This window comes from Danio rerio, chromosome 8 (assembly GCF_049306965.1).
Source record: "Danio rerio strain Tuebingen ecotype United States chromosome 8, GRCz12tu, whole genome shotgun sequence".
Taxonomy (NCBI): domain Eukaryota; kingdom Metazoa; phylum Chordata; class Actinopteri; order Cypriniformes; family Danionidae; genus Danio; species Danio rerio.
In genome coordinates, this window is record NC_133183.1 from 56,326,277 (window position 1) to 56,347,337 (window position 21,061).

The following is a 21,061-nucleotide window of genomic DNA, read 5'->3' on the forward strand; positions in this document are numbered from 1 at the left end:
CCATGGCAGAGTTTGAGTTCAGCGAAGAACAGTTCCAGAAACCGGGTAAAAGAAAGGCAAAAAAAAAAATAGTAGTAAATCTGAAAACGTGGTAAAATGAAGGTGCCGCCACAGCTTTTGTAGATTGTATAAAAAGACTATCGGTTGGGTTTAGTGAAGGCGGTGGGTGGGTCAGTCAAAAACAAGATGATTGGCTGAAATGTATATTGTGTCTGGTGGATTTACATGAGAAAAGGATGCACAAGTGGCACGTTTTCATGGTTCTGAGAAATGTAAACCTAGTACATATCCTGGGTTGTTAAAAAACTACTCACGATCACAGTTATGGGTAAGATCCAACCCCATTATGTTACCAGAATAATCACAAAAAAGGACATGTTCTGGAGTTTATGCTATATAATACAATGTTGTTTAAATGCAAGCATTTACACTTAAATATATGTGTAAACACAAACGGTTGATTTTGCATGTGTAATAAAGGACATTTTCAAAACTTCCCTAATATAGTGTGAAGAAATCAGTGTTATGGTTTGTGAGATTTAGGTGTATGTTTCATGGTCAATTCAAGTTTATTTATATGAAATTTTTCACAATAATTATAGCTCTAGAATACCTTTTCAAAAGGTCTGGTTGATTTTGCACGTGTAATAAAGGACATCTTCAAAACTTCAAAAAAGTGTCCAAGAAATCAATGTATTTTTCACGATAATTATAGCTCTAAAGTAGCTTTACAAAAGGTCTGCGTTATTAAATAATATTATTATATACAGGGAAACTGAAGCACCTGGTTTTAGAATTCAGACCACTAGAATTCATTAGTATGGTAGGGCCTCCTTTTGCAGCCAATACTGCATTCTTGCAGAAAAGTGGCCAGGTCACTATGTGTACTGGTGGAGGAAAACGTTTCCTGACTCGCTCCTTCAAACCACCCCAAAGTGGCTCAATAATATATGGATCTGGTGATTGTGCAGGCCACGGCCTGTTTAACTTCATTTTCATGTTCATCAAACCACTTTGTCGTGGTTTTGTATTGGTGCATTATCATCCTGATACACGGCACCGCCTTCAGGATACAATGTTTGAACTGAAATTCAAAAAACAACACCAAAACTCTATTCATACAGTGCGTCAACCTCTAAACAGTATCCATCAAATTTGCATCTGGCCACAGAATTTCATCTATATCACAGGTGACCACAGGTCACAGGCCTCTTTCATTGTTGCTTTACCTTTGCTTCCCTCTCCTTTTTTTCCAATCCATGTTCAATCAACTGTTTCAACTAATAAACTTTATGCTCTCTTTCTCCATTTATTTACCCAATCCACTTTTCCGTCTCATTTTCTACCCTCTCTATTTTTCCTCCTTTACATTTCTTCCTCCCGATACAAATCTCCACTTCTCAATCTTGTTGTATTTTCTATTTCCAGTTGTTTTCTTTGCCTTTTTCTCAGTTGATCTTATATCCGCGAATCGGCTTCCGGGTCCAAGCGCTCTATTTAAATGAATAGGGAGATTTATGATATGGTAATAATAAACGTTTACATGATATAGTAATACTAAACATTTACAAAGTGATTTAATACTTTTGAAAATCACGATCGCAATAAATATTTCCATGCCTAATATCCAATGGCCAGAAAGTGATTCATTTTTTTAATAAATTGTTACAATTTTGGTATTTGTTATGCAGCATAGCCCAGAGATTGTTGTGTACACTATGATTTTATATAAAATTAACTTTAATGTGTGAATATGAATAAAAAGTGATCATAAACTAATGATTTCTCAACTAAAATGAGCGGCAGCTTGAACCCGGAAACAGTATTACATACCCCTGCTGAAAAATCCAGCTTAAACCAGCCTAGGCTGGTTGGCTGGTTTTAGCTGGTTGACCGGCCTGGTTTTAGAGGGGTTTTGACCATTTCCAGGCTGGTTTCCAGCCATTTCCAGCCTGGTCTTAGCTGGTTAGGCTGGAAAATGACCAGCCAAATCCAGCTAAAACCAGCTTGACCAGCCTGGTTTAAGCTGGACATAGCTGGTTTTGGTTGGACTCCCCGCTTAGCTAGGCTGGTCAAGCTGGTTTTAGCTGGTCATCTCCCAGCCTGACCAGCTAAGACCAGGCTGGAAATGGCTGGGAACAGCCTAAAAGTGGCCAAAACCCCTCTAAAACCAGGCTGGTCGACTAGCTAAAACCAGCCAACTAGCCTAGGCTGGTTTAAGCTGGATTTTTCAGCTGGGACGTCACCAACACGTCACCATTTAACAATCGGATTGTAACACTTTGTGTGTCGAAAACAATTAACACCAACCATTAAACAAAATATTGCTACCTCATGTTATATTGTAAGTACTGTCAGCAGCATTTTGGAATAAAAAAATAAATACTTTTCACAGAGAGCAGCACGGTGGTGCAGTGGGTAGCACGTTCACCTCACAGCAAGAAAGTCGCTGGTTTGAGCCCCGGCTGGGTCAGTTGGCATTTCTGTGTGGAGTTTGCATGTCCTTCCTGTGTTGGCGTGGGTTTCCCCTGGGTGCTCCGGTTTCCCCCACAGTCCAAAAACATGTGGTATTGGTGAAGTGAATAAGCTAAATTGTTCGTAATGTATGTGTGTGAATGAGTGTGTATGGATGTTTCCCAGTGATGGGTTGCAGCTGGAAGGGCATCCATTGCGTAAAATATATGCTGGATAAATTGGTGGTTCATTCCGATCTGGCGCTGACCCCAGATTAATAAAGGGACTAAGCCGAAAAGAAAATGAATGAATGAAACTCTTTACAGACAAAAACTGTTAATCACATTTCATAAATGAGGTAAAGAAACTTTTGTGTGATTCTACTGGCCCATTCACACCAATCATTATAACTGTAAATATAGCAATAAGTATATTTGCATCCACACCTTTAAAAAAATCTATTTTTAGTTGCAATTCATTCTGTATTACCCCCTTATAACCAGCAGATGTCCTCAGTGTGCTACTAAAGCATGGGACAGGTGACTATAAAACTAAACAAAACAAATTTAGCGTTCATAGTGAGTGTAGTGGAATGACAACAACAAACGATTTCCCCTAGCATTTTCAAAGGAGGGAGACTGAAAATATCACTGAATACCTGAGGTAGGCTATGTTTATTTTATACTTCATTTTGCTAACTTCCATGAATTATGCTCATTCTTAGCATGGTATAGCCTATTGCTTTTTAGATTGTAATTTGCTTTAAATGGCTCCTATTTAACCTCTTTTACAAGATGCAAGTCTTGTGGTGTCTCCGGAATGTGTTTTGTAAAGTTTGAGCACAATAGCATGAAACAGCACGAGTGACAGAGACAGACATCGGGTCTCAAAACTGCTAGGATTTGGATGCTATTTTAACATCTGGAAATTTGCAAAAAAGAGACTTCTTGAGTTTATATCACTACAAAATGACTGTGGACACACTATACTTACAGACAATTCTGTGCATTCAGCATCTAAAAGTTGATTTGGCATCATAGGTGCTCTTTAAAGGTGCGGTAGGTGATTGTCTTCAGGAACATTATTTTTTTTGATGAGCTATTTGAAAATCTCTTCACATTCCAATAGTAATAATTAAAGTAAATTATCTAAATGTATTTATATGTATTTGTATACTAATGTTCTGTTTTAAAAGTATTTTAGTCACGCAAAGCTGATGTAGATTGTGTTGTTTTAAAAATGGGTTATATGCACAGAAGTGTTGTTCAGCCACTGAAATCTTTCGGTGAAAGATTGATATGACTATTTTCAATTTCATAAGGGACCTTTTACAGCATCGATAATGTAGATTTTTATTTAGTGTAACAACAAAACATTATTGAATAGCGCTAATCCACCTAGCTTGCTTTACTGAGGTGAAGTTGGTTTTATAATTACATTGGTTCATTTTTGAACGATAAAAACCTGTGATGCAGTATTAATGTAAACAGGACCTTAAAAGTTGGATCTCCTTCCATGTTGTAGCTTCTCATGGCTGATCACAATCTGCAGTCTGAGCAGGTTTGTGATTGTCTCGCCTCTTCTCTCTCTTTCAACACAGTTGTCACATAAACCACACTGGTGGTGTAATTTGAAAATGATTGGGTGACAAATCTAAAATGTTGCCAAATATGCAAAATTGTATGAACAGACGTAGGAACTGGCTTAAGCAAATTTAAAAATGTAAAGTATATGAACCAACTTCCTGACTAAAGGTCACCGTTGTGCTTCAATAACAATATGTTTTATAAAACAATAGATTAATGGGGATGTTTATCTTTACATTTACTTTAATTTCTAATAGTTTGTATAGTTTTTACATTTGTTCCCTTTTATCAGGGGTATCCAAACTCGGTCTTGAAGGCTGAAGTCCTGGAGAGTTTATCTCCAACTTTCTAGTTTATCTAGTAAGAGCTTGGTTAGCTGCTTTAGTTGTATTTGATTAGGGTTGTAGGTAATCTCTCCACACTGAAAAAAAAATATTCAAATGTGATTCCTTGGATTTACTCAATTCTTTTACATTAAATGGTTGTAAACAATTTATTTGTGAATTTAAAAAAAACAAATTAAGTTGAACATTTTTAAACTTAATTTTTTTGTTTAAATTCAACACAAATAAATTGTTTGCAACAGTTCTGCATGCAACACTTTTTTCAGCCCTGCAGGACCGAGTTTGGACACCCCAGCCTTATATGAATACTTTTAACCTAATGCTTTGTTTTGGGCAAGAGGCTGATAATTTGACACTGCACAGGCTGACACTGTTAATCTATCTCACTCACTTTCCTTCAGCTTATTCCCTAATTTATCAGGGGTCGCCACAGTGGAATGAACTGCCAATTACTCTGGCAATTGTTTTACACACCAGATGTCAGGGGTAAGATGGAGGAGGAGGCATTAAAGGTAAAACCAAAGAATCTTGATGAACTCTGTGAGTTCTGCAGGAACGCTTTCTTTGCCATTCCAGATGACATTATTAATAAGTGATTTGAGTCATTGCAGAGATGTATGGATGCAGTCCTCCAAGCTCATGGGAATCATACACTATATTAATTCTTTTTTCACTACACCATGACTTTATATTCTAAATTGGACATTATTTCTGTTCAGTGACAAGACTTTTGTCTAAGCAAAGTGAGACCTTACTGTCTTAAGAAAATAATAAAAAATCAAGAAATGATCATATTTTGGTAAAATAAGCGTAATCTAGAGGCCTTTGCCTTTTATATTACCCACTTCTGATACCAAATGATCAAATAGAAGTCAAGTTATTATTTGTTGTACCTAATACTTGGATAGGCATCAACACTATTGACAGGTTGTGTACATGTGACCACATAATTTCATCTATTTTCTTGATTCTGGTTGCTTGCCCAAACAGTGCTTGAAGTGGAATGACAGGCATCTGACATTATATTCATTACAGTGTGTGTATTTTTTTCGAAAGTTGTTAATTGTTAAAAATTATTTTGACCCTATTTTTTTGCAGGAACTTAACAGTGAAAAAAAAAAAAAAACTGAATACAGCATCAGTTTGTCTTAGGAATGACAGATACAAGTCTTGCACAGAGGCCAGAGGGATTTTGAGCCATTGTTCTTGAGGAAATGTGGCCGGATCACTATGGGATTCTGATGGGGGAAAAGGTTTCCTGACTCGCTCCTCCAAAACACCCTAAAGTGGCTCAATAATTTTTTGGTCTGGTGACTGTGCAGGCCATGGAGATGTACAGCTTCACTTTCATGTTCATTAAACCACTCTATCACCAGTCATGCTTTGTGTATTGCTGCATTATAATCCTGATACACTCCACCGACTTCAGGATTTTTTAACCACAAGGAGCACATAATCCTTCAGAACAGTTCTGTAGTCCTTGGCAGTGATGTACCCTGGGCCTAGGGAATGCCCCGATATTGCTGCCCAAACCATCATTGATCCAACCCCATGCTTCACTCTGGGCATGCAACAGTCTGGGTGGTACGCTTCTTTGCGGCTTCTCCACACCATAACTCTCCTGGAACATTACACACTTTACATTGTCTACAGTCCAAGCTTTTCACTGCTGGCTATATATATATATATATATATATATATATATATATATATATATATATATATATATATATATATATATAYACAGTTGAAACCAGAAGTTAACATACACTGTATAAAAAGGCACATAACCATTTTAAAAGAAGTCAGATGTTAATGTGACTAAACTTTTTCTCTTTTAGGTTAGTTAGGATTATCAAATTTGTGTCTGTTATGCTTAATAGCAGAATAATGAAAGAGAGAGATTTTTTGAGGAATTGCTATAATTGTTCTTGAAAGTCAAGTTTACATACAATAAGATTATTACGCCTCTGAAAAGCTCAGATGATGGTGTCAAGGTTTTAGAAGTTTCTGATTGGCTAATTGACAACATTTGAGTTAATTGGAGGCACAACTGTAGAACAGTATTTAGGGAAAACCCCAAACACACTGCTTCCTTATGTGACAACATGAGAAATTCAACAAGTCAGAATCAACAAAAAAGCCAGATTACAATTTGCTAAATTACTCTGGGGAAAAGACTAATTTTTGGAGACATGTCCTGTGGTCTGATGGAACTAAGATTGAACTGTTTGGCCATAATGACCAGTGTTACATTTGAGGACAAAGGGGAAAGCTTACAAGCCTAGGAACACCATCCCAACTGTGAACTATGGGGGCGGCAGCATCATGTTGTGGGGCTGTTTTGCTGCAGGAGGGACTGGTCCACTTCACAGCATAGATGGCATCATGAAGAACGAACATTATGTAGAAATACTGAAGCAACATCTTAGTATTAGAAGCAACATGTTTTTTTTTTTTTTTATTAAAAAATGGGTCTTCCAAACACACCATGACCTTAAGCATACTGCCAAGTTAGTTAAAATGGTCTTTAAGGACAAAAGAGTGAATGTTTTGGAGTGGCCATCACAAAGCCCTGAGCTCAATCCTATAGAAAATTTGTGAGCAGAGTTGAACAAGCTTGTGCCAGCGAGACAGCCAACAAATCTGACTCCGTTACACCAATTCTGTCAGGAGGAATGGGCCGAAATTTCTTCAAACCATTGTGAGAAGTTTGTGGAAGCATACCCAAAACATTTGCCCAAAGTTATACAGTTTAAAAGCAAATAATAATAATAATAATAATAATAAAAATACTAAGGAAATGTATTAAACTTTTGACTGTCTAGAAATTAATTAAAAAAAAGAAATTAATAAGAAATTAATAAAAAATATTCTGGCATTTAGCAAATGTAAATGATTTAGGTAATCCTAACGGACCTAAAATAATAACCGTCTATTATGATTTACCATTAGACATTTAAAAAAAATGGTTATGTTCCTTTTTTTAGAGTGTATCTAAATTTCTGGTTTCAACTGTATATACATTGTCTTAGGCCACTAGTATTTTTACAAAAATAAAAAAAGAAAGGTTTAAAGTTGGTAATTTCTATATTTTTTGGAGCATGTCAGTTTAAAATATAAATGTACATTTTCAAACATTTCGACATTAATTGTAATTATACAGTGAAATTATTGTCTGCACAAGGAATCTGACAACAGCCAGTGCTCCACCAGTGATCTGATCTGATCATCTTTCTGTCTGTCTGGAATAACAAGAAAGAAATGGAACAAAGATAGACAAACAAAACAAAAAACTAAAAAACTTTGGCAACATATCTAAGATGCTCAACCTGTCAACCTGTATATTTTTATGCAAGATTTTAATGCTAGATTCTCTGCCATCTAGCTGTGCTGGTACTCCTCTGATAATTCTGCCTATAACAGTTTTTTTCCACAATTGCTAAGACACTAAACTTCTATTCTCTGAACCAAATACTCAATGGCCTATAAAACAAATTCAGACAATTAGACATCATTAACCTTTCATGGAAAAAACATTCTCACTACTAAAACACAACAGTAAACACAAACAACAGTTTGTTAAACACTGTTAAACACTGATCAAATGTCCTCATTCACACACCAACAGGCTGTCCAAAATATAAGCTTGTTCTCTAACAAGCTACTGTAACTATACAAAATATGAGCTAAAATAGACAGTTGCATTCAATTTTACCAATGGGAAAGTGGGAAAGGAACAATTTAAGGATGAGAAAGTGCAAGATATAGACAGCTCATAATGTAGACATAGTGTTGAGGCAGAATATGTTGAAATTTTTCCAGTTGCATTGATTATAAAAGTTTTCTTTGACTTTAAGTTAATAACTTTTTATCAAGTTTCAATTAGGGGGCAGCACGGTGGCGCAGTGGGCACAATCGCCTCACAACAAGAAGTTCGCTGGTTTGAGCCCCAGCTGGGTCAGTTGTCGTTACAGTGTGGAGTTTGCATGTTTTCCCTGTGTTGGTGTGGGTTTTCTCCGGGTGCTCCGGTTGTACATGCGGTACCGATGAATTGGGTAAGCTAAATTATCTGTAGTGTATATGTGTGAATGAGTGTGTATGGATGTTTCCCAGTGATGGGTTGCAGCTGGAAAGGCATCCGTTGTATAAATCATATGCTGTATATGTTGGTGGTTCATTCCACTGTGGCCACCCCTGATTAATAAAGGTACTAAGCCGAAAAGAAAATGGAATATTTTTTAATCAATAGGTTTGGGCAACCCAGAACTGGAAAACACCCAAACACTCTTGCATTCACACACACTCACTCATACACTAAGGACAATTTTGTTTACTCAGTTCACTTATATGGCATGTCTTTGCACTGGGGAAAACCGGAGCACCCAGAGGAAACCCACATGAACACGGGGAGAACTTGCAAACTCCACACAGAAATGCCAACTTATACTTTTTTCTGTGTATGCATTTTTAGGAATTTGTGTTCTCCATTTTAATGTTGTCTGAATGATCTGTAGTTTTGTATATGGACTAGCTTTAATAGGAAACGTCCTTATTTTCATATTTTCTGTCATTTTAGATTTTTTAATTGTGTTATATGAATAAAAAGGGCTTTATTTGAAACTATTTTAAATGGTATATTTCACACCTGTTGTTTTTAATGTGGTGTAATGCTCTACTTAATAGCTGAATGAGATTTTTTTAACAATATGGAAATTGTTCTTTTTATCAGTGAATATAGTGGTTTAAGCAAATTGAATTGTGTTTTAAGCAAATTGAACTGATGTATATGAGCCTGACTTCTCCGAAATTTCACTACAGGTTCCAGATTTACAACTAATGGTTCATTGTAAGCCATGCTTCCATGTTACTCACTCCTTTTGGCCTTTATTAACGTCGTTTCTTGCTTAGAATCAGAGTTCAGCCTGAAGGGAGATTACTTATTGGGTGGGCTTTTTCCTATACATGAAGGTAAACCTGCAACACATCTGTTCACCCCAGAAGCCATTGAATGTTTCAGGTAAGAACTAATTTTTCTGCAGTAGCATTTCTTTAATTCACATTCACACAGTCACATTTGTGAATCAAATATTGACTTTAATCCTGCTTATGTTTTCTAGATACACTTTCTCAAAATCTGGCTATCAGATGTTGCAAGTGATGAGGTTTGCAGTTGAGGAGATTAACAACTCCACAACTCTTCTTCCCGATGTTTCTCTGGGCTATGAAATCTTTGACCACTGTTCTGACACAAAGAATTTCCCTTCAGTTTTAAGTTTTATCTCAAAAAATGGATCAATAAAACCTAAAGTAAAACTCAACAACTACGAACCTGAAGTGATTGCTTTAACAGGGCCATATGGAAGCACAACCACTATAACTATTGCACCGTTGATCACAATGGACCTTATTCCACTGGTAAATATTTACTTATTATTTATTCAGTTAAGTTAAGACTTTATATTTTAAAACACATATTTGAGATGCATATTATTACCATAATGGCTATTTATTAGGTTCTTTATTAGTTAAGATCCTTTAACACTACCATTAGCCCTTGTGCACTGTTCAAATTTACTACCCCTTTGTAATGATCAGGATAAAAACATCCACTGAATTAAACTGCTGTAAAAGAGCTGCTCATATATATATATATTTTAGTTATTTATAGTTTTTATCAAAACCACTAAATTGTTAAAAAAATTACAGGGTTTTAACTCTTTAATTGCCAAATTCTCTAATGAAGTCACTGATTTGGTGAAAAAAAGGCACAAAATGACTTATTTTCGTTATAAAAAGTAATTGTGGACTGGATTTTTTTTCTTTAATTTTTTCGCGTAGGTTTCCCCAGGGTCCCCCGGTTTCCTCCCACCGTCCAAAAACTTGCAATTTAAGTTAATTGACTATGATAGATTATAAAGCATGTTTGGCATGCTGTCCTGGGAGAGAGCCCTAAGCTCATAAGATTCTCGAGCCCGGGGGCTCCCTCCCATTTGCAAGGCGAGAGGGGAGATTGAGCTCAGGCAGATCTCGAGAACTCCCCTGCTGTAGTAGCTAATGAACAGATAGTGATTGCTCTTAAGAGATAACTACATACTTGGGGCATGTCTTTGGTGCTGATTTGGATTTATCAATTAACTTAAGTTGCATGTTTTTGGATGGTGGGAGTAAACTGGGGAACCTGAGGGAAACCCACATGAGCATGGGGAGAACAAGTAAACTCCGCACAGAAACATCAGCTGGCTTGGTAAAGACTAGAACCAGTGAAGTTCTTGCTGTGAGGCAACAGTGCTATAACCACTGAGCCACCGTGCCACCCATCCAGAAAAGGAGGAGAAGTAGGGGTGGAAGGGGGAATTCTTCAAAACAAAGATGGCTGTTATATGGAACTTAGGGTATTTATAGTGGCTTAGGTATCATCTGATTGGTGAATCATAAATTGAAAATTGCTGGACCGGCTGCAGACAATCATAAGCACATGATCCTCTCATTTAGTTTATAAACAAACTTAACTTTTTTGTATTATTATTTTATAGATTTTTTTATTATTTGTGCTCTGTTCTATACATGTAGATGAAAGTTGTTAATCGAATTTTGCCTTATTGTAATTGTGTTATATGCAATTTAAAAAAGAAAAAGAAAAAAAAGCTGTTTTTTCCAGTTGAATAAGACATTTTACATATAAAAGATATTTTACATCCATATATTTCATCATTAAGGATTCCGAAAAATAGCATAAACATCTCGTGTCGTCTTGTTCTCGTGAACTCAATCTCATGTCTCGTCTCATCTCGTGGTTTTAAGCGTCTCGTCATGCCCTAGTAATTTACAATACCCCTGACAATAATAATAATAATACATTTTATTTGTAATGCGCTTTTCTTAAACTCAAAGTGATGCAAGGCAAAATACTACCAAAACAAGGCAAGCAAAACAGCACAACAATAAAAGATGCAATAAAACAATAAAAATATGAACCATTCGATCGAATAAAAAGTTAACAAAATCATCATCTTAAGTTAAAAGCAATGATAAAAAGGTTAGTCTTAAAACAGTCCAGAGAGGCAGCATTCCTAAAGCTGATGGGGAGTGCATTCCACAGCTTATAGGCGCATTGTATGAGAAAGCCCTCCCACCCATGGTCTTAAGTTTACAGCGTGGCTGATATAGGGCAAGTCCCGATGCAGAACGAAGACTGGGGTGGCGAGAGTCACCAGATCACAGATGTAGCTGGATGCTAGCCCATGCACTGATTTGAAAGTTAAAATCAAGGTCTTAAAATCAATCTGTTATTTAAAAGAAAGCCAGTATAATTGTTGTAGCACAGGAGTAATTTGGTGATGTGATGATGTGTGTGTCAGAATCTGTGCAGCGGAATTTTGTATATATAATTATGTATATATATATTACAATCACTTAGGTCACACAGGTCAAACTTAGAAAAGATCCATAATACAATTAAAAATACAGAAAACTGTTAATTTACAGATATTTTTAACAATGTGTACTGACAACTACCTTGCTAATTGTGATATTTCTGAAGGAAACTGTCAGTTATTGAAGAATATCTGTTTGCTAATCTTAAGTGTTACCTTTTTGTCTTTATTTTAAGAAATACTGCAATAAATAGCATCATTTTCTTCTTCTCCAAAGGTGAATTATGGAGCTTCCAGCTATTCGTTGAGTAATAAACTCATGTACCCGTCTTTTGTAAGAACGGTGCCCAGCAACAAAGACCTGATACATATGATTATTCAGATCATACAGTGGTTTGGATGGAACTGGGTCGCCTTTCTTGGTGACCAAGATGATTATAGTGAAGATGGCTTAAGGCTGTTTAACACGTTTATAAGCAACTCTGGCATTTGTCTGGCCTATCAAGAGGCTTTGAGCCAAAAGACAAACTACAGTCTAACGTTTGAAATGATTGATATGCTTAACGTCAATGTCATCGTTGTTTTTGCTGAACAGCAGTATGCCAGCAACATTATCAAAGCAGCGATAGCAAACGACGTTCGTGACAAAGTATGGATTGCGAGTGAAACATGGTCAATGAATCAGCAGCTACCAAGGGAGCCAGGGATTGAGAAAATCGGTACAGTCATTGGCATTACAGAGCGATTCTTGTCGTTACCTGGATTCAATGAATTCATCTATAAAGAAAGGCGATCAGTTGATGATGCTGGTCATAATCATGGTATGGGTGAAGTCAAAAGCCAGACATGTAATCAAGACTGCGATTGCTGCACATTGTTGACTGCAGAGGAGATTATAACTGAAAATCCAACATTCACTTTCGGTATCTATTCGGCCATATATACCATAGCTCACGCACTGCATAAAGTCCTGCAGTGTGACGTGAATGTTTGTGACAAAAACACAACAGCTAAGCCTTACATGGTGAGTGAATTAATCATAAGATTTCATTATCATCATAATGTTACTTCAACCTGGGCTCATTTTGAAAACGTACCACTATATACATTTCTGGAGAGCGCCAAATATGTCCCAGAAGCTACGTTTTTTTTTGTTTTTTTTTGCAGTTTTAGTTTTTCGCGAATTTACAAGAGGCTGGTGGATACGATTTCAAATTTCTCTCGCTAGTGCCAGTCGCACATGCTGTGTAAGTCCACCAGAGGCCACTGTCGTAATGACTGACCGATCGACTCACCCACTCTCTTCTTTCCCTAAACCCCACAATAGTGTTGTCAAAAGCACCGATAGAACCGCTCCCCACTTCCCCAAACCCAACTACAGTTTTCAAAGGCAATCCAGAAAAAGAAAAGAAAAAAGCCCTCTAATTTTTACCACATTTTCACCACATGCTCACCCTGTTATTTACTTGTTTATTTTAATTTTTGGCTTCTGTTTTTGTCTTACTTGACAAAACTCGGACTCGAACCCCATCATCGTGGTAAACTCTTCTGTGCGTCTCAAGTCCACCAAGGTAAATGGCGAGCTAACTGGACAAACTGGTAGCAGCGGGAAAGCTGTCCATACGGAGGTTAGCGGTCAGCTGATAGCACGAATAGGAACAGCATCATACCGCCTGTTGTGTTCATTTTAAAGACGAAATGCAGCCATATGTACTTCAGGCTACATATTCATGATCTCCAGAAATGTATATGCTTTCAGATTTGAGCCTATGTTGCTCTAATTTGTATTTTTTTTTGGCCATTTTAGCTTCTTGAACAAATAAAGAAGCTGGATTTCCCACTCAATGGCCGTCAGGTGAAATATGACGCAAACGGTGATCCAACTATCAGCTTTGCGATCATACTCTGGCATACTGAAACAGATCCTCCACATTTTGATAAAGTGGGCATGTTTGATACATATCCTGAAGTAACTTTTACCATCAACAACACTCTCTTGCCCTGGCATAACAATGTAAGTTTTCTTTTGGGAAAAACAGTTATCCGACTTGTTTTGATGTTAACCTCATATTTTTTCATTCCACAAAGGTTCCTTTCTCAAACTGTTCTGCTGAGTGCAAGGAAGGATTTGCAAGGGAACACGATAGATTTCATACTTGCTGTTTTCTGTGCAAAAAATGTCCACGGAACAGCTATGTGGATTATACTCGTGAGTACTTCAAGCGATAAAATTGTGTAACATGTTAGCTTCTGTCTATCTATCTATCTATCTATCTATCTATCTATCTATCTATCTATCTATCTATCTATCTATCTATCTATCTATCTATCTATCTATCTATCTATCTATCTATCTATCTATCTATCTATCTATCTATATATATACACACACACACACACTCACAAGCCACTTTATTAGATACACCTGTCCAACTGCTTGTTAGCGCAAATTTTTATTCAGCCAATCACATGGCAGCAACTCAATGCATTTAAGCATGTAGACATGGTCAAGACGATCTGCTGCAGTTCAAACTGAGCATCAGAATGAGGAAGAAAGATAATTTAAGTGACTTTAAATGTGGCATGGTTGTTAGTGCCAGACAAACTGCTCTGATTATTTCAGAAACTGTTGATCTATTGGAATTTTCACGCACAACCATCTACAGGGTTCACAGAGAATGGTCCAAAAAAGAGAAAATATCTAGTGAGCGACAGTTCTGTGGGCACAAATGCCTTGTCAGAGGAGAATGGCCAGACTGGTTCGAGCTGATAGAAAGGCAACAGTAGCTCAAATGACCACTCGTTACAACCAAGGTCTGCAGAGGAGCATCTCTAAACACATGTCCAGCCTTGAGGGGCTACAGCAGCAAAAGACCACATTAGGTGTCACTCCTGTCAGCTAAGAACAGGAAACTGATGCTACAATTTGCACAGGCTCACCAAAAATAAACAATAGAAGATTGGAAAAGCGTTGCCTGGTCTGATGAGTCTCGACTTTTGCTGTGACATTCGAATAGTAGGGTAAGAATTTGGCGTCAACAACATGACAGCATAGATCCATCCTGCCTTGTATCAACGGTTCAGGCTGGTGGTGTAATGTTGAGGGCAGGGCCGGTGCGTCCATAGAAGGCGCCCTAGGCGGCCGCAGTATAGAGAGGGCAGCATCCGCGACACCTCCCCTAACACCCGCATCCTCAGCTATGTCCACGACACCTCCCTCAGCACCCGCGTGTCCTCAGTTATATCCACGCATCGGGCGGCAGAATAGAGGTCAGCGACACCTCACTTCATTTTCATAACCGGCGACTTTCGTTTTCACATTGAGGTTGAGGGCGGCGTGATCGTCTTCTGCCTAGAGCAGCAGTTCAGCTTGCTCTGGCCCTGGGTGTGGGGGATATTTTCTGGCACACTTTGGGCCCATTAGTACCAATTAAGCATCGTGTCAATGCCACAGCCTACCTGTGTATTGTTGCTGACCATGTCCATCCTTTTATGACCACCGTGTAACCATCTTCTGATAGCTACTTCCAGCAGCTCCCAAAGGGAAATCAGCATCATGGATGTGCAAATGACAAATCTGCATCAACTGCTTGATGCTATCATGTCAATATAGACCAAAATCTCAGAGGAATATTTCCAGTACCTTGTAAATCTATGCCATGAAGGATTAAGGCAGTTCTGAAGGCAAAAGCGGGTCCAACATACCAGTTACTGGCTCTGTAGTTACCAGTAAGGTGTACCTAATAAAGTGACCGGTGAGTGTATTTAAAGAAATAAAAGGTTAACTAATTTAGCCCATTTTGAGCAAAACACAATAATCTAAAGTAAAAAGAAAAAAGAAGTTGTGTAAATTGTACTCAAATAACATGACTGAATTGATATTATAGGTGTTTTTGGAACATTTTTAAAGGTTGTCAAGTATATGTGCGTTGACAGAAACCATTGGTAAAACAAATCACATTGAGTGGTTCTGCTTAAATTAGTTGCTTAAATCTCAACATCAAAAATTAACAGTTAAAATGTTCTAATTTTTTTTACCACACAAACCTAAAAATGATCTGATTAGAGATGGAATAAATCAGATGTTCACACTCAAAAAATACTTTTGCTACTTGTTTAAAATGAGCTGAAACAACACAGTTCTTAAGTTGTTTTTGGGACAAACTATTTTTTTTTATTTTCATTCCACTTAAATTTGTAAAAATGTTAATTTAATTGATTTGTGTTGGGACAACATGGAGGAAGTGTGTGCAACCCAGCATTTTTAAAGTGCAAATTGCAAGTCAAGATTTTTGTCAAATTCTACGTTTGTTGAGATGTATTATGAAGTAATTTTACCTCATCTCCCAAAAATACAGTAGACTATAAAAGTATTAAGCACAACTCTAATGTACACCATATATATATATATATATATATATATCGGGTTTATACCAGAAAAATGCATAGTGTACATTAGAGATGTGCTTTAATACTTTTATAGTCCATTGAACATATATATATATATATATATATATATATATATATATATATATATATATATATATATATATATATATATATATAACTTTCTTCAGAAGAAAAAAATAATATAGGCAATACTGTGAAAAATTCCTTGATCTGTTAAACATAATTTGGGAAATATTTGAAAAAGAAAAAAAATTCACAGGAGGGCGAATAATTTTGAATCTTCAACTGTATATATAATGAAAAGTAACTAGTAACTATTTACTTGAGCAATTTTTTCATCAGATACTTTTTTACTCTTACTCAAGTAGCTTTATTACGATTATTACTTTTACTTAAAGGTGCAGTAGGTGATTGTCTTCAGAAGCATTTTTGTTGTGCTGGTTGAAAGTCTCTTCACAGTCTAATAGTAATGATTACAGTAAATAATCTAAATGTATTTATATGTATTTTTATATTTTGGGTAAGGCATAGAACAAAAAAATGTTCATCCAATTAAATAGAGTCGGGCGACATCTCCCATAATTCTGATAAGTAGCCCAATCTGTCTGTCAGCAAATGCATTTGAACAACTGCGCAGCCGTTTGTACGCAGCTCCGCCGACCACCGTGTGTTCACGAGATAGAAAGCATGTGCGCGCGATCGGTAAAAACCTGTTCAAAACTTTTTAAAAACCTTAATCAATATTGGAGTTATCTTTGCACGCTGGAGAAAGGATGCCACAATGTATGAAGGATTTCTCTTAGACCGGTAATGTTCTGTTTTAAAACTGTTTTAGCTTCACGCAAAGCTGATGTAACGTTAGAAATGTTGTTACAAATGGGTTATATCTTCACAGAAGTGTTGTTCAGCCACTAAAATCTTCTGATGAAAGATTGATAATACTATTTCAGTTTCGTAAGGGACCTTTTACAGCATCGATAATGTAGATTTTAATTAGTTTAACAACAAAACACAATACCGCTATTCCGCCTAGTCTCTCCCTATATCGTTTACCATGCAACTCTAAATATTTGCTCTGAAATAGCATGTCAGTTTGGCTTGCACTCCGCCAGACAAGCACTAGTAACTTTTAACACATGAGAGAGGGTTCTTTTGCTGTGCTCGTGTTTACGGAGGCGTGGCTCTAGACGGCAGGGGTGGGACTGTGATTCAGAGATTTATGCTAAGCTGTTAGCATTGTGGAAGATCAGCTATTGCACCTTCAAGTAAAAATTTCCGCAAGTACTTCTACTTTTACTTGAGTATAGATTTTGGATACTTACCTCTACTCACCTCTGCATGTGACTGACTTGCATGACTTAAAATAAAAATTCTATAATCTCTCCTAATTTTACCACCACCACACAGATCCGCTATTTTTAATTATTATTTTACCACTGCCCAGCTCTGCTCAGTTTTGTCTTAAGTTTAGGCTTTGTCATATAAGCTGAGCATACAGACTCACGTACAGCTCTTGATGTAGTCTAAAATTCAGGATTTCCCTTATAAAAAATTAAAATTAAATTTAAATTAATTAAAATAATATTAATATTGTTTTATATAATATAATTTAATATATAAAATAATAAATAATATTAATTAAAATTTAAATAAATAAAAATAATTATAAATGTGTGTATTTTATTAATGTATGAACTTGTTGGCCTCTCTACCCACCTCTGCTTTGCTGTTTTTCAGGGGACCCCTATACATGTTTTCCATGTGCTGAGAGTGAATGGTCTGATGAGGGCAGCATAGCCTGTAAGAATCGTTCTGTTGCCTACCTCCAGCTCACAGAAGCCTCCTCCATCACTGTTCTGTTTTCCGCCACATGCCTAATGACGGTCCTCATTGCCATATTTGTCCTTTTCGCCTGCAATTACAACACACCTGTGGTCAGGTCTGCTGGCGGTAGCATGTGTTTCTTGATGTTAGCATGTTTGATCATGTCTACCTTAAGCGTGTTCTTCTTCTTCGGAGAACCAACATTTGAACATTGCATCCTTAGAAATGTCATATTTGCATATTTCTTCTCTGTTTTTCTTTCCTGCATGGCTGTGCGCTCCTTTCAAATTGTTTGCATTTTCAAAATGGCTGCCAAGTTTCCTAGCATGCACAGCCTTTGGGTCAAGCACAATGGGCAGTGGCTCTTTGTCGGGTTTTTTTCAATCATTAATATAGTTTCTTGCATGCTGTATATGACTGTCTCACCTCCCAAGCCCTTCAGAGACTCGGTAACCTTTAAAGATCAGCTCATTCTCAGCTGTGAGATTGGGAACACTGTAACTATTAGCATGGTTATGTTTATAGCATGGTTTCTCGGTTTCCTTTGTCTCGTATTTTCGTACATGGGAAGAGATCTGCCTAAGAATTACAATGAGGCAAAATCGATAACCTTCAGTCTCATCCTGTACTACCTGAGCTGGATTGTGTACTTCACAACATACCTCATGCTTAAAAGCAAATACATTCAGCTTGTTAATGCGATGACAGAGTTATCCAGCATTTATGGAATTCTCTTCAGCTACTTCATACCAAAGTCTTACATAATAATATTCCAACCACATAAGAACACTCCGGCATACTTTCAGACATCTATTCAGAGTTACACCCAAACCATTAGTAGAACTTAAACCACAAAACAGCGTTTATTTCCTGTCCAAATTATACATGTGTTTGCTATACCTAGAGGTTGTGTTTGGATTTAGAAACAATGTTGTGAACACTCAGTCTGGGAGTAAGCTTAATAATGTCATTAAGTTAGATTCTTCACTGTCATGTTACCTTTAAAAAAGTGTCTAGGTTTCATTGTGCATTAAAATGTTGTTTGTTTTAAATAGATTTATGTTAAAGGGCGCCAATTTTACCCATTTCACAAGATGTAAAATAAGACTTCAGTGTCTCCAGAATGTGTCTGTAAAGTTTCAGCTCAAAATACCTGTCAGAATTTATTATATAATGTAGAATCTGCACATTTCGGTGTCTGATCACAATGTAGCTGTTAATATAGGCTTTAAATGCAAATGAGTGGTTTCACCCCGCCCACTGCTCTGACGTGCGTGTGTTCTTCTCTTGCGTTACATCAGATAAACAGCCGTCAGTGATAGAATCTGGCATGGATGAAGGTGAAATAAGCTCACGAGTCAAAAATACCAAGTAAGTTTATTTGATGTATTTGCAGTGGAGTCTATTCAAGCCTTTTTGAGGGTGCTTTCACACCTGCCTTATTTAGTTTGGTTCCTTTTCCGTCTCGGTGTGGTTTATTTGGGCAGGTGTGAATGTACCAAGTGCGCATCGAAAGCGGACCAAAAAAGCATACCAAGACCTCCTTGAAGAGGTAGTCTCTGTGCGCTTTCAAACGAACCCTGGAACAGACCCAACCGCAAAAAGTACTGTGCCTTTAAGACTAATCCAGCTGCCGTAGAACGATGTGCTGTGCATTATGGGATGTGGAGGAAAAATATTTGTTAACAGCGCTTTGCCAACCCTGCTGGAAAAAATAGCTTAAACCAGCCTAAGCTGGTTGGCTGGTTTTAGCTGGTTGACCAGCCTGGTTTTAGAGGGGTTTTGGCCCTTTCCAGCCTGGTCTTAGCTGGTCAGGCTGGGAAATGACCAACTAAAACCAGCTATGTCCAGCTTAAACCAGATTGGTCAAGCTGGTTTCAACTGGTTTTAGCTGGTCATTTTTCAGCCGAACCAACTAAGACTAGGCTTAAAATGGCAGGAAACCAGCCTGGAAATGACAAAAATCCCTCTAAAACCAGGCTGGTTGACCAGCTAAAACCAGCCAATCAGCTTAGGCTGGTTTAAGCTGTTTTTTTTTCAGAAGGGAACATTTTTAAACAGAGGGAGGGGGGGGGGGGATTCCCAGTAAAATAAAATGAGGACAAAGACAGGCTGTTTTGATCTTCATATTGCTGTACAGAAAACTGTGACTTAAAGGTCTTCAGAAATAAGCTTTATCTAAAAATGTTTTTACATTATCTATATAACTTTTGTAAAGAGTCGGGGTAGGATTCATGTGCAGTTTATTAAGAAAACTGTCAAGCAGGCAAAGGTCAAAACAGGGACAGACAGGAGCGTACAGACAATCTAAAAGTGTGATCAAAATACAGGTGAATGTTTGGGACAGGCAGCAAAACAACGTATACAGTAAAACAAAGCAAATGTCAAAAACACGTCAAGACAAGGAAAACGCTTCAGTAGTGCTCACTCAGATCACAAGACTCAGCAAAGATGTGTGTGTGTGTGTGCCGTGTATAGTCCCGGTAATCAGTCCATCATGAACTTCCAGCTGTATGTGTGTAATCAGGGGGATTCAGGAACTGGTGTGTGTGAGGTGCATGATGAAAGTTGTAGTTTAAATTTCAATGTATATTTTGTCGAAAGTGATGTACACAAACTATTTAGTATACTATAAGCAGGGATAAAATAAGCCAGCACAGTTGTCCCTCTATAGTAGTTGCGGGAGTTCCATTAACATTAAATACATTCCACCTGAATTCTGACCAGATAAGCAGTTTAGGAAATACATTCAATAACATCTGGCCAATAAGTGATGTGGATTTTGTCAGATGACTGCAATTTGGTTCTTTTCAACTTGTTTAGACCAAAGCAATCAGTGTGCTGTGAAAAGGACCGAAAGACAGCAGAAAATGCTACATTGTATCATTTGTTGCTGTTGGTCGGGATCAAATGAACCGAACCACAGATGTAAAAGCACCCTAAAATTATGAGTCACAGACAAACACATTAGCATTTCAATCAATTTGGTGATTATAGCGGACAACATTAGATATGATTTTAGGCTGCACTGTTTCCATTTATTATGGAGAAATTTAAAAAATTTGAC

General features: G+C 37.2%; 1 protein-coding gene across 4 annotated transcripts; it reads left to right on the top strand.

Annotated features, from left to right (window-relative positions):
* Nucleotides 1-2,975: 2,975 nt before the first annotated feature.
* On the top strand, nt 2,976-19,130 carry tas1r2.2 (taste receptor, type 1, member 2, tandem duplicate 2). 4 transcript variants are annotated; one of them, XM_073909820.1, is made up of 8 exons: nt 2,976-3,117; nt 3,979-4,014; nt 9,296-9,404; nt 9,505-9,802; nt 12,038-12,784; nt 13,568-13,774; nt 13,849-13,969; nt 17,908-19,130. In XM_073909820.1, exons 4-8 carry the CDS (start codon nt 9,533-9,535, stop codon nt 18,840-18,842), a joined length of 2,280 nt encoding a protein of 759 aa, XP_073765921.1. In that variant the 5' UTR covers nt 2,976-3,117; nt 3,979-4,014; nt 9,296-9,404; nt 9,505-9,532; the 3' UTR covers nt 18,843-19,130.
* The last annotated feature ends 1,931 nt before the right edge of the window (nt 19,131-21,061 follow it).

Bases quoted from the DNA above. Each gene is read 5' to 3' on its own strand.
- tas1r2.2 (XM_073909820.1), top strand. From the start codon at position 9,533: ATGTTGCAAGTGATGAGGTTTGCAGTTGAGGAGATTAACAACTCCACA. The intron at 12,785-13,567 runs GTGAGTGAATTA...TGGCCATTTTAG, and splicing joins CAACAGCTAAGCCTTACATG to CTTCTTGAACAAATAAAGAA. The intron at 13,970-17,907 runs GTGAGTACTTCA...GCTGTTTTTCAG, and splicing joins CAGCTATGTGGATTATACTC to GGGACCCCTATACATGTTTT.